Source organism: Macrobrachium rosenbergii, chromosome 21 (genome assembly GCF_040412425.1).
Source record: "Macrobrachium rosenbergii isolate ZJJX-2024 chromosome 21, ASM4041242v1, whole genome shotgun sequence".
In the NCBI taxonomy this organism is placed as follows: Eukaryota; Metazoa; Arthropoda; class Malacostraca; order Decapoda; family Palaemonidae; genus Macrobrachium; species Macrobrachium rosenbergii.
This window is the reverse complement of record NC_089761.1, coordinates 52,752,896-52,764,836: the sequence shown is the minus strand read 5'-3', so window position 1 is coordinate 52,764,836 and position 11,941 is coordinate 52,752,896. Positions and strand designations below refer to the sequence as shown.

The window sequence follows — 11,941 nt, the reverse complement described above, 5'->3', positions numbered from 1 at the left end:
TCTCGGCCAGTTCATTTTATGTACTGGATCTCACGGACCGGCACTTTACGGTTTACCTAATCTTGTTAATGTCTAATGGCTTTATTACGCGTTAGTAAGAGTAGTAGTCAGGTCCAGGCTTTGGATTAAGTAAACTGATGAAAAGAACGTTTTTTTTTTTTTTTGTTTCTTGCTTTCTTGCTCGTTGCGCAGACAGGATATAATACCACAGTCCATGATACACGGTATGCATTTTAGTTCATCCTAATTTCTAGAAACTTGTCCCCAAGTCACGCGTTTTCTCTTGGTTTTCCTTCCTCGTATCGTCCCATCGTTGTGTACAAAAATTTTTAAATATAAATCACCGGGAAAGAGAAACATCAGCACAATAAGCCACAATTAACGGAGAGAGAGAGAGAGAGAGAGAGAGAGAGAGAGAGAGAGAGAGAGAGAATATGTATATGTGTAATGAAGAGAGGAGAGAAAGGGGGAAGTACAGTCATCTAACTTTTGTTTACGAAAACCACTCAGTGTCGTGAAGGAAGGGAGTGAGGAACGGCGACTACACTAGGGGGCAAGCTTTTCCCTCAGGAATGGTAGGATGAGCGAGGCTTTTTTGGGAAGAGGTTGGGGGTGGGGGAGAAGTGCGCTTTTCATGCTGCGGCTTTAGGCTGCTTCGTATCTATTAATATGGGTTTTAGAGTCTCGAGCCACTTAGAAGGGGTCTTAACAAGCCATAAAGGAACGCGAGGTATGTTAGCTTGTACCGGTGATGCTAACGGAGTTAAGATCAAAGGAAAATAGTATCAAATGGAAATAAGCTGGACTATGTTGGCAGGTATTCATTTAATTGACAACTTTGCTGCCATGTTCCATCGCTTCCAGAGATAACGAAACAAGTTGATAAGAAATGGTAACTTATATACGTGGTTTGCCGAATTTTAGGAAAAAGAAATTGGCTGTTTACAGAACTGTATGGAAAGTAACCAAAGGGAAACGAAGCCAATTTTAGACAGAATGCAAGTAAACAAACACTTCCCAGAAACTTTGGATGCTCTATTCGGCGGAGGTTAAAAGCTGTACAGCGACGACGTCGGTCCTCAATGGCTCCTATTGGGAGTTTAAGTTTCTCTCTTCATGCTCCGGTGAACATCGTAATGGGATCAGAAAGTGAGAATAGTGAACAAAGGATCCCGTCTCTGGAAATTCATCCATTAGAGCAAAAGACGCCGAAAAGAGATTTCTGACGCTCTCGTGGTTGCTTCTTACTTGATGACTTGTAACTATGTTTTATACTATATAATTTTAATATTGTTTCGGTTAGTCCTTAGGGAATGTTAATGGTTTCTAAGCGGTTTTGCACTTAATCTGTTCCAATGAAAGAGTACTTTTTTTAGAAGTGTTGCGTCAGAAATTTCAGATGGTAACTCAAACTTCATCTTTAGGTTAACCTTTGATACTAGTATTGCGACCAACAGGATGGACGAATAAAATGAGTGTATTGCTTTGAAACCAACTCGAAAAATCTAATTTTGGCGGAGCAAGATGTGACACGAATTTTTTTTAGAGGAAATATTTCGATCACGACCAGTTTTTGAAAGTGTTTTACGTAGATGAAGTTAAAGAGCTATAATACGTTCTGTTATATGAATTCACGTATTTAAGTTCTAAAAGTCTGTTTAGTTTGCTGAGTATTAGCAAAATCGAAAACCGGTCACGTAGTCCACCCTGTAACAAAAAGTCAGTGATGCTGTAGGAACAGCTGGTTTTCACGAAAAAAATTATATCAAGTATGGTCGTTCACGGCAGTTTAGAAACATTAAAGATACGTAATCGCTACCGATGAGGTACTAATACTTGCTCAATAAACCGAGGTCATTTGAATGATTTTATATTGGCTGCTCAAATAACTTTTTTGATATAACTTTAATTTGAAAATTCTATCCATGGTTTCTGACTTTTCCTTGAATAGCGATAACTAAAATAGATTTTTCTACTAGACTTTTTTTAATGATCCGCTTCATTGTGAGTGTTATTTTTCTTTGTACAGTACAATGTTTTTGTATCTGATCATATTATATTCAATAATGTAGCATCAGACAATTTTTCATTAACTTTTGAAAGTTGTGGAAAATAAATGCCTGGGATACAAAGGAAAAATTTTTGGTTGAGGTCAAGTTATTGTAAAGGAAAAAGAAGGTTAAATGAAAAACAGGTAACTTAGGGAATACGAAATGAATGTTTTCGATACTGACACCAGAACTAACAAGACCCTTCATAAGATTCAGCTTAAATTTTATTCATTGTAAAACACGAGATCTTTTCGTTAACAAGGAATGTTGAGGACAACCTGGTATATTAACAGTTCTAGTTGTGGTGCCTTCTTACAAGACTAGAAAGAATGTAGAAAGTTTAAGCATTTCATGTTGGAAAAGTTTCAATGAAGGCAAGTTATATTATTGAAATCTTTCACCATTCAGTGAGCGTTTTGTACCATAAATGTAGATGTATATTCATGAGCTTCTCCACTGATAGGTAACATAATTGTTTAAACCAGACATCATACCATAAATGTTATTTAAAGACTAAAGCTTATATAAATAAAGGCAAAAATTTGAAGATTGTGAAAGTAAAGTGTGCAAAGTCATGACAGAATCTTCTTAAGTAGAAAGACGTAGAGACTTCTTGAGTAAGGGTAAAATGGGATAGTCATCACAATGATGTCATTTGGGACCTGGTTCCTTTGGCTTTGTCAGCTACTAAGCGTCTTGGTTTATATATTTATATATGTATATTTCTCTAGGTGACTTAAGACTCAAATTCTTTCCTTTCTTTCACAAATTACTCGACATATTTACAAACACAGAAACTATAAATAAGACTTTAAATTTTATAATATATATCTATATTTTATACAAACATATACAACGCCAACCTTGTGTGAGTGAGCAATTATATGTTAATAACCATGGGGTATTTACATAACTCTTTGGTTACTTTGTTAGTTCATTTTCTTCCTAGCTATTGGGTTAAGGGTCCAGTGCTTCTCTGAAATAACTAATGACATAGTATAAATCACTTTGTTAGTATACCTGTCCTGTCCTGATGCACTGTCATAAATACCTCTTTTGTATCATAACATTTTCCATGTTAACCATAGTTTTCTGTACGTGTTATTATGCATCTTGAATTCATGCGTTGAGAACGTTACTAAACCACACAAACACCACTCTGAGTTGTTCCAATATATCAATGTAGACTTATTCTAAGTAAAATAAAAAAGTTTATGCAAGTAAATTTATGGGAGTACAAGATTATATTGAGGCCTTTTGTTTTCCTTGTCGTCCAACTAGAATGAATATGTTTTTCTTTATGGAGCTCAGATCCATTGACAAATTAACTATCCTATTGATAAATAGTTGCAGTAATGTGGTATTGAAAATCCGTTTTCTCTGACTACAAGATGATCAATTATTTCTGCATTGGTGTTCATATTCTAGTTGAAGATGCATGTTTGTTGCCTAAGGAGTCTTGAGGTGAGCGATATTTTTTTATAGGAACATGTCGTTTGAAATACGTTTGTGTATTAGGCTAGAAATATCTTAAGCGTCCATTTTCTGCCCAACTTGTAAAAATTCTACTCGAGAAAAGTGTGTCTGCTTAAATGTGGCAAGATTATGAAATCCTATATTATTGTACTTTCACGCCATGCTAGGAAATGCCCCCAACAAATAAACTGTATTATGATCGAATGTATAGGAAACGTTATTTCGATAAAATCATATTCCAGTTGTTGCTCAAGATTAGTTGATTGCAATAATTCACCTCTAGCCTTCAACTAATTGTAAGTTTCTTTAGGTCCAGTTGAATGATTGCTAACTAACGTTGCCTCAAGTAACTTAAAAACACTTTATTCTCGTTGGCTTTTCAACATCCATCTTCATGAGTCAACTACGTTAGGTGTTCATACCAACACAAATTACATCTTGATTTCCCAGTTTACCTTTTCGTCTGCCATATTCATTCTAATTGGGTTTGGTGACATCAACACTAAAGGTATCTTCGGTTACTATTTTTAGTTCAATTTTGTTCATTCATGTCCTAGTTAAGTGATAAGTATTGCCTCTGGATATTTTATTGAAGTGTTTTGCTTGAAATTTGTATTTTAATTAGATTTCTGAATTATTTTTTTCGATTATCAGTGCTTTGGAAGTTTGTATATTGTTTATGTTTGTATGTATGTAAGTATGGACACACTTAGTCATGAATTTTTTTGGGCAACGCTTCTTTTGTATAAGGTTAGTATAAATGTGTCTATGGCGTCCTTGAAACTGTTGAGATATTTTTATTATTCATTGTATCATGGATATAGTTAGTGTTTAAAGGATTGCTCAAACTGGGACTAGACAGTGTTTTAGGAATCTTTCGAGTCGAGTGCCATTCTTCCATTTCTGTGCATACATTTGTTTATATTACCATTAACCTATCTGATCATAATTAGGTTTGTTGTAGTGTTTGTTGTGTCGCTTGGTATGTATCAATGAGCCTTTCAGGAAATAACAGTAACTTGATCATACAAATTTACTCTATATACTTAGTTATGTTTCCCCCTATTAAATTGCAATTATATTACTTTCTGATGACAATCATAGTGCTGTCACGCCATTCATTCTCTTTGTTTTATTGTAACGTTGTTTAGTTTCAGAATCCATTTTGCAAGTCATTCTTGGACTAGATTCGAAATTAGCTTAAGTATCTGCTCAGGTCTTGCTCGCTCGCTACTTATGTGCAAATGGCTCACTTTACCCTTTCCCTGTAACACTATCTATTCTTTTCTTCTTTTGTGGCATTGATGTGCTTCTCCTAGGATGTGCTGTTATGAAGTATGGAATTGACTCACATGCTTATCTGTATAGATATAAAGAACAAGTGTGGATGTGTCACAATTGCATCAAGCTGCATAATTAACCAAGTCTGGCATTCATTGGACAGTTCAGACAATATTTAAAACATTTTTGTTTCCCACTACAAAGAACATTCACAGAAGATTCGTTCCAAATCACTACTACCCACTTTTTTTTTGCATAATTATAGTTGTATTTTTGCTGGTTGATATTTTGGTTATGTTTCTCAGAATATATATATATATATATATATATATATATATATATATATATATATATATATATATATATATATATATATATATATATATATATATATATAATGAATTGATTATTGGACAAAACTAACTGGAATGCAGTAAGTCCTTGGAAAGTTCTGCCTGAACTCTAATTTGTACCTGTAAGTCATGGTATGCCCTCATGCCAGTCTTTCGGTCTCTATATATTGCCCCTTGTGCTCATATGATTATATATAGAATGATTTATATAAATATTCATATGCCATGCGTCTTTATATTTAGATTCCCTATGTAAGATATACTTACAAATATTGTGACATATATGTACAGTACACTCAGAAACACACTATATATATATATATATATATATATATATATATATATATATATATATATATATATATATATATATATATATATATATATATGTGTGTGTGTGTGTGTGTGTGTGTGTGTGTGTGTGTGTGTGTGTGTGTGTGTGTGTGTGTGTGTGTGTTGTGTGTGTGTGTTTGCAAGTATAAGTATGCACATACCTTTATTGTTACCTAAACGGTGTGTATTAAATGTTTTGTTCAAATTGTCTTTCTGCTGTATATACCCTTACTAATATTTAGGGTACTGGGTATTTATCAGTAACCTTGGAGAGTTTTGCCATGTGTAAGTTCTTAATTATACTTGTATTGTAAGTCATGTTTTTTGGTTCTTAGTAATGTTATAAAATGTCCGTGTGTTACACTGTAATTATTTTAGCAAAATTAATTATTTTATTCTCAATTTGGTAATTTATTAGCTGTAATGGCAATTATTAATCGTTGATTATTAACGTTTTAGTGTGATGCTTCTTGATGTTATGACCTGGTTTTGCTACTCTAAGTTAATGTGGAATAGAATGGTATCTACTGTTGCAAGGTTTACAAAAATAAAGAAACTAGCTTCTAATAGCCTACTGCTTTTCAAAAATTTTTTGAGCATTTTTGATTACATAATGACATTTTCTTTTCGTCACGTCTTTTCACAGTTGACGTAATTTTATATATATATATATATATATACATATATAGATATATATATATATATATATATATATATATATATATATATATATATATATATATATATATATATTTATATATTGTATTATATATATATATATATATATATATATATATATATATATATATATATATGTGTATATATATATATATTTATATATATATGTGTGTATATACATATATATATATATATATATATATATATATATATATATATATATATATATATATATATATATTTTTGTATTTGATAAAATCCCTTGCGACTGATTATGATTGATTTATCAGTTACACGGACTTTTATTTTCCATCTTCACGTCTTTGGCTTGTCTTTCATTACACTCCATTTCCATGTTCTTCAGCACATTTTATGTATTTATACACAGTCGCTTACTAAACTGTCCGTTGTCATTTCTTAAGACTTTGTCACTCTACCTTGGAAATGGTTTCAATTTAATGCTGAATTTGGCAGTGGTCGGTAATTGGGTAAATATTGGCTGATGGTTCCTATTAATTTGTTTTCGTTTTAATTTTCAGTTTTAGTTTTCTAAGTGTGAAGAACATGTTCTTTCTTTTTACTAAAATATCACTTGACACCGGGAATCGTCATGATTATATTTTCCTCGTTACTTTTCTCTTCATCTTAGGGTCCAAGCAGCAAGGTGTTTTTAACTTCCCTTGGACGTTACCATGGCTTTTAATATCTCCGATGAGAAGGTTCTCTTTCTTAAAACACACACATAACACATTTTCAAATGTCCAACGTTTTACTACAACTATGCTTAATGTTCACTGAAGCTTTCATTTCTAAGAAATGGATAAAAGAAAACAATATAAGACCTTCCGGTCTGAAACATAATAATTCCCACCATCCACGAGTTTTTGATATTGTCTTTTCCTTGAGAAAAAGAAAATTACTCATCTCACTATTGTGGTAAGTCATAAATGCATACCTTTAAAGATTCCACAGTAGTCTGTCCCCCTGGATCAAACCGTAAAAGTAACTCGCTGAAATGCGGTTGCCATTTTATACAAGATATAACAGCTGTACTCGATAACATACAGTCACGTTTATCCACTACACCATTGTCCATGCATGGTGTTTTTCTTTTGGGTGCGTAAACGTCTTGATAACAAACGCCTAGACGCTGGGAAGCTTATCAAACCCAGTCCGGGATATTCCCAGTCACTAGGAAACACAGTGATGTAAAAAGAAACTTCTTTTTTAAAAAAAGCTCTAGAGGACAGTTGTCCTAATCTTCCGGCCCCATAAGATCCTTGCCTCTTCTCTGGGCCACTTTCGAAAGCTGGATGTCTATGGGGATGGTTGTGTCGTAATGAGATGGCGCCTGGAAGATGATTCCACATGTTCCAGCCACACAGGCGACCATGAAGATCCATAGGAACAGTCGGTCCAGGACCATGGCTACGTATCGCCAGTCATCCTCGATCTGGAAAGAAGAGAGAAGAAGGGGAAGTGAGATGAGATGGGCTCATTTGTGGAAGTCTGTCATATTTCCCTAGACACAATCTAGGCGTTTTTTTTTATTCTTTTCGTTTTGAAAGAAATATTCCAACCTTTCAGGTAAATTCATAAAAGAAAAAGAAATCAAAAGAACTCTGGACTTTGAGACGCTGCTGGGAATGGCAATTTCCTTAATGGCTTTAGTGAAAGCAACCCTAAGTGGGTTCAATAATCGGGCTTCCCATAACCTTGGGAGATCATTTTGACTCATTAAGGAATTTCTTTGGCCTCTCTTACTGTACACTTTATATTCTAGGTTTGAAGTATCTTTAGGTTGTTCTGTATGCTATTCGGTAACTCCAGTGAAGGAATTTATTCATGTGATTTTAAACGGAATAAATAAATGGAATAAATAGGAAATATTGGAGAAACGGCAAAACAGGGTATTGCTTAGGTAACTGACAACTTGAACTCCGTTTATGCCGGTAAAAAGAAAAAAAAAATCTCTGAAAAATACCTTGAAAGAGAACCCCAAATGAAAGAAGAAAACAGAAAACTAATAGGAAGGCTAAATAAGGTCGTTGGATCAAAAGAAGGATTTATGAATTCTGAGGAAAAAATGCAGGAGAGGGAAAGTGAGCGGACTGGACGGTCTATTTCGAGAGATCAAAGAATGTATGTTTTCTTGAGATAAGAGGGTGGCTTTAATGATCTCACACGTTTTAGGTAATGAGGTCAGATTCTCTCTCTCTCTCTCTCTCTCTCTCTCTCTCTCTCTCTCTCTCTCTCTCTCTCTCTCTCTCTCTCGGATTTATGTAAATGTGAATGACTGTAAGTAATTTTTTACTAATAATGATCAAGGTGTCGTAACACCACAACATTTGCTTGATATTCTGAGCAAGTGTACTTTTTTTTTTTTTGTAAAAATTCGGTTTCTGTCAAATTGACTGTACAACATTGCTCTGCTGTGTTAGTTTACAATTGGAGATTAATTATATATATATTTCTAGTTGTTATTATTAAGGTTTTTCTTTGCTGCATTAAAAAGCAGGTCTCAACGTAATTGACTGATTATTTTAAGAGTTTTGTCAAGTATTTTCATAGGTTCGACCATAGAGAGTAAATAATCGAAAAACGGGTTCTCAGTAAGGGCAGTTGGGGCTAAAGGGATATGATTTCGAATTATTTCAAGTCATATTCACTTAAAACTATTGATAAGGAGATTTAGATAAATAGCTGTTTAGAAGGAGATTAGATAAATAACTGTTTAGAAGGAGACTTAGATAAATAACTGTTAATAATGCGACGTAGATAAATAACTATTGATAAGGAGACTTAAATAAATAACTGTTTAGAAGGAGACTTAGATAAATAACTATCAAGAAGGAGACTTAGATAAATAACTATTGATAAAGAGACTTAGATAAATAAGTACTGTTAAGGAGACTTATATAAATAATGACTGTTAAGAGGAAGACTTAGATAAGTAACTACTTAGAAGGAGACTTAGATAAATAACTATTGATAATGAGACTTAGATAAGTAACTATTGATAAGGAGACTTATATAAATAACTATTTAGAAGGAGACTTAGATAAATAACTATTAATAAGAAGACTTAGATAAATAACTGTTGATAAGGAGACTTAGATAAGTAACTACTTAGGAGACTTAGATAAATAACTATTAATAAGGAGACTTAGATAAATAATTATTGATAAGGAGACTTAGATAAATAACTTGATAAGGAGACTTAGATAAATAACTATTAATAAGGAGACTTAGATAAATAATTATTGATAAGGAGACTTAGATAAATAATTGATAAGGAGACTTAGATAAATAACTGTATAGGAGACTTAGATAAATAACTATTAATAAGGAGACTTAGATAAGTAACTATTGATAAGGAGACTTAGATAAATAACTATTGATAAGGAGTCTTAGATAAATAACTATTAATAAGGAGACTTAGATAAATAACTATTGATAAGGAGACTTAGATATATAACTATTGATAAGGAGACTTAGATAAATAACTGTTTAGAAGGAGACTTAGAAAAATAACTATTGATAAGGAGACTTAGATAAATAACTGTTTAGAAGGAGACTTAGATAAAAAAACTTTTAATAAGGAAACTTAGATAAATAACTATTGATAAGGAGACTTAGATAAATAACTACTGATAAGGAGTCTTAGATAAATAACTATTAATAGACTTAGATAAATAACTGTTAATAAGGAGACTTAGATAAATAATTATTGATAAGGAGACTTCGATAAAAAAACAATACCATGACAAAGAAGTGAGTTTGGAAAGAAAAGAAATCCTATACGACTAGAGCATTTGGGTGAATCGGCAGGATTTTAAAGTGTTCCGGCTGCGTATGACTATTTTAATCTTAAAGCGATGCCTTTTGAGAAGTCTGGATTCTGTTCCAGCTACGTTATATGAATATACACACCCTCATATCGAGCAGAGCCTTCAAGATAAAAGACATTAAGCTGATGTAGTAAATGCAGACTCAGAATTTATGGTAAAGTGGTTTGTATCTGCGAGAAAGGCGCACGAGTTTCGGCTCTCTGTTTCAAGTTCTTTCTTTAATCATTGATAGAAGCACCAGCGTTTAAATGAAAAGTTTTGTAGATGAGAACCTTAAATTGTTGACTTAATATGTACCCTGTCTTTGATACAAGTTCATCAGCTTAAACGCGTTGTGAACTCCGTCATTCTAATTCTTGACTTTCTATCACAAAATTGTTATGAAAGGGTTTTATATACGACATATTCTCCGACAGACTGTTTATCCATTTATTTATTAGCTAAGTGGTACTAAAGATTACGTTGTTCCCCCTAAAATAAAATAAAATCTGCCTTCGTTTGGTTTTCTACGACTTCCAATAGTCAATTTGTAACCGTAGATGAATACATTTTTGTTGTAAACTATGGCGATTTGCTAAACACTTTTTTCCATTTTACCTTTAAATATATTTGTGGGATGGAAACATTTAGTTAAGCCTTGATAAGTTAGTTGCTATGATAGCGCTGACCGAATGAAAAAGTCATGTATACCATAGCTATTTATATTATTGTGCCATGCAGAAGAGAGGGCCAGATTCTTTAAACATTAAATGGAGGATGTTAATTATTTACCACTTACTTCTGAGATTGTTCCAGTTTTTAAACATCAGTGCATTAGCATATACGGATGAAACTTTGAACAGGCCTCTTCTCGACCATAATGAAAGCAAGAATGATGTACAATTATTGTTGCTTAATAAGACTTACCTCCTCGAAGGAATCTACGTTTCTCATATGCTGTGCTATATACTGGATGCTTCTATGGGTGCGGTGTTCTGTGTGTGGTGAACCCTCTTCCAGTTCCGGCACAAAGGCGGGCTCATGGACGTGTGCCTGGGCATGACACTCGGGGGCAGGTAATGCCAAGTGCTCCTCGCCGTATCTGGCCGTGTCATAAGGCGACGGTGGTATCGCAGGGATCTCATAGTTGTCCTCCAGAGGGAACTTGTCGAAGCCGTCACTGGACGGTGTCAACGAGGTGTCCCCCCCAGCAGTTACGACTTCAAGGGCGTCGTCGTCCGGTTCCTTCTGCGGCCTTTCCACCCACAAGAACTTGGGCAGCATCTCGATGAAGATCTTTCTGACCCAGGGGGCCATTTTGTGCGTCGACGGAGACCGGAAGTTGACGTTGAGGACGCCTATGGTGACCATGACGGAGAGAGTGACGAGAATCATCGTGAAAAGGAGGTACTTGCCGAGGAGTGGGACAGCCAAGGACGTGGGCGGGATGATCTCGGCCAGCAGCAAGAAGAACACAGTCAGTGAGAGCAGAATGGAAATACAGAGAGAGACTTTTTCGCCAGAATCTGAAGGTAAGTAAAATACCAGTACTGAGAGGAAGGAGATCCCTACGCACGGAATGATGAGGTTCACGGTGTAAAAGAGCGTTTTTCTCCTCATCGTGATATTAAAGTAGATGTCATGGTAAGGCTCCTCACAGCAAGGATAAAAGCGTTCGTTCCTGAGGGCAGGTACCTTGAGGATGTCCCACTCGACAGATATGTAGTAGTGAAGTAGATCGATGCCTGGGTCGACCAGGTTACTGCCAGGCTTCTGGTGAAGATGTTGAAGGTTTACCTGAAAAACAAAACCAAAAAAAAATACTTTTAAGTTTTCAAACCGATAGTTGACTTGTAGCTAATATAGAGGCCGCGTTCGTAATAGTAACAGCCTCAAAAACTAAGGAATGGACACAAATTCACCCATGTAACAACGCTCT

The 11,941-nt window shown here is 34.4% G+C and overlaps 1 protein-coding gene across 1 annotated transcript in view; it reads right to left on the bottom strand.

Annotated features, from left to right (window-relative positions):
• Positions 1-6,711: 6,711 nt before the first annotated feature.
• Positions 6,712-11,941, bottom strand: part of LOC136850191 (acetylcholine receptor subunit alpha-like 1) — a 485,313-nt gene continuing 480,083 nt past the window's right edge. The window contains exons 5-6 of the mRNA XM_067123831.1: positions 10,930-11,799; positions 6,712-7,625 (exon numbers count right to left, since the gene is read on the bottom strand). Of these exons, the coding sequence (XP_066979932.1) occupies positions 7,428-7,625; positions 10,930-11,799 (1,068 nt within the window). The 3' untranslated portion in view covers positions 6,712-7,427. The remainder of the gene's footprint in view (positions 7,626-10,929; positions 11,800-11,941) is intronic.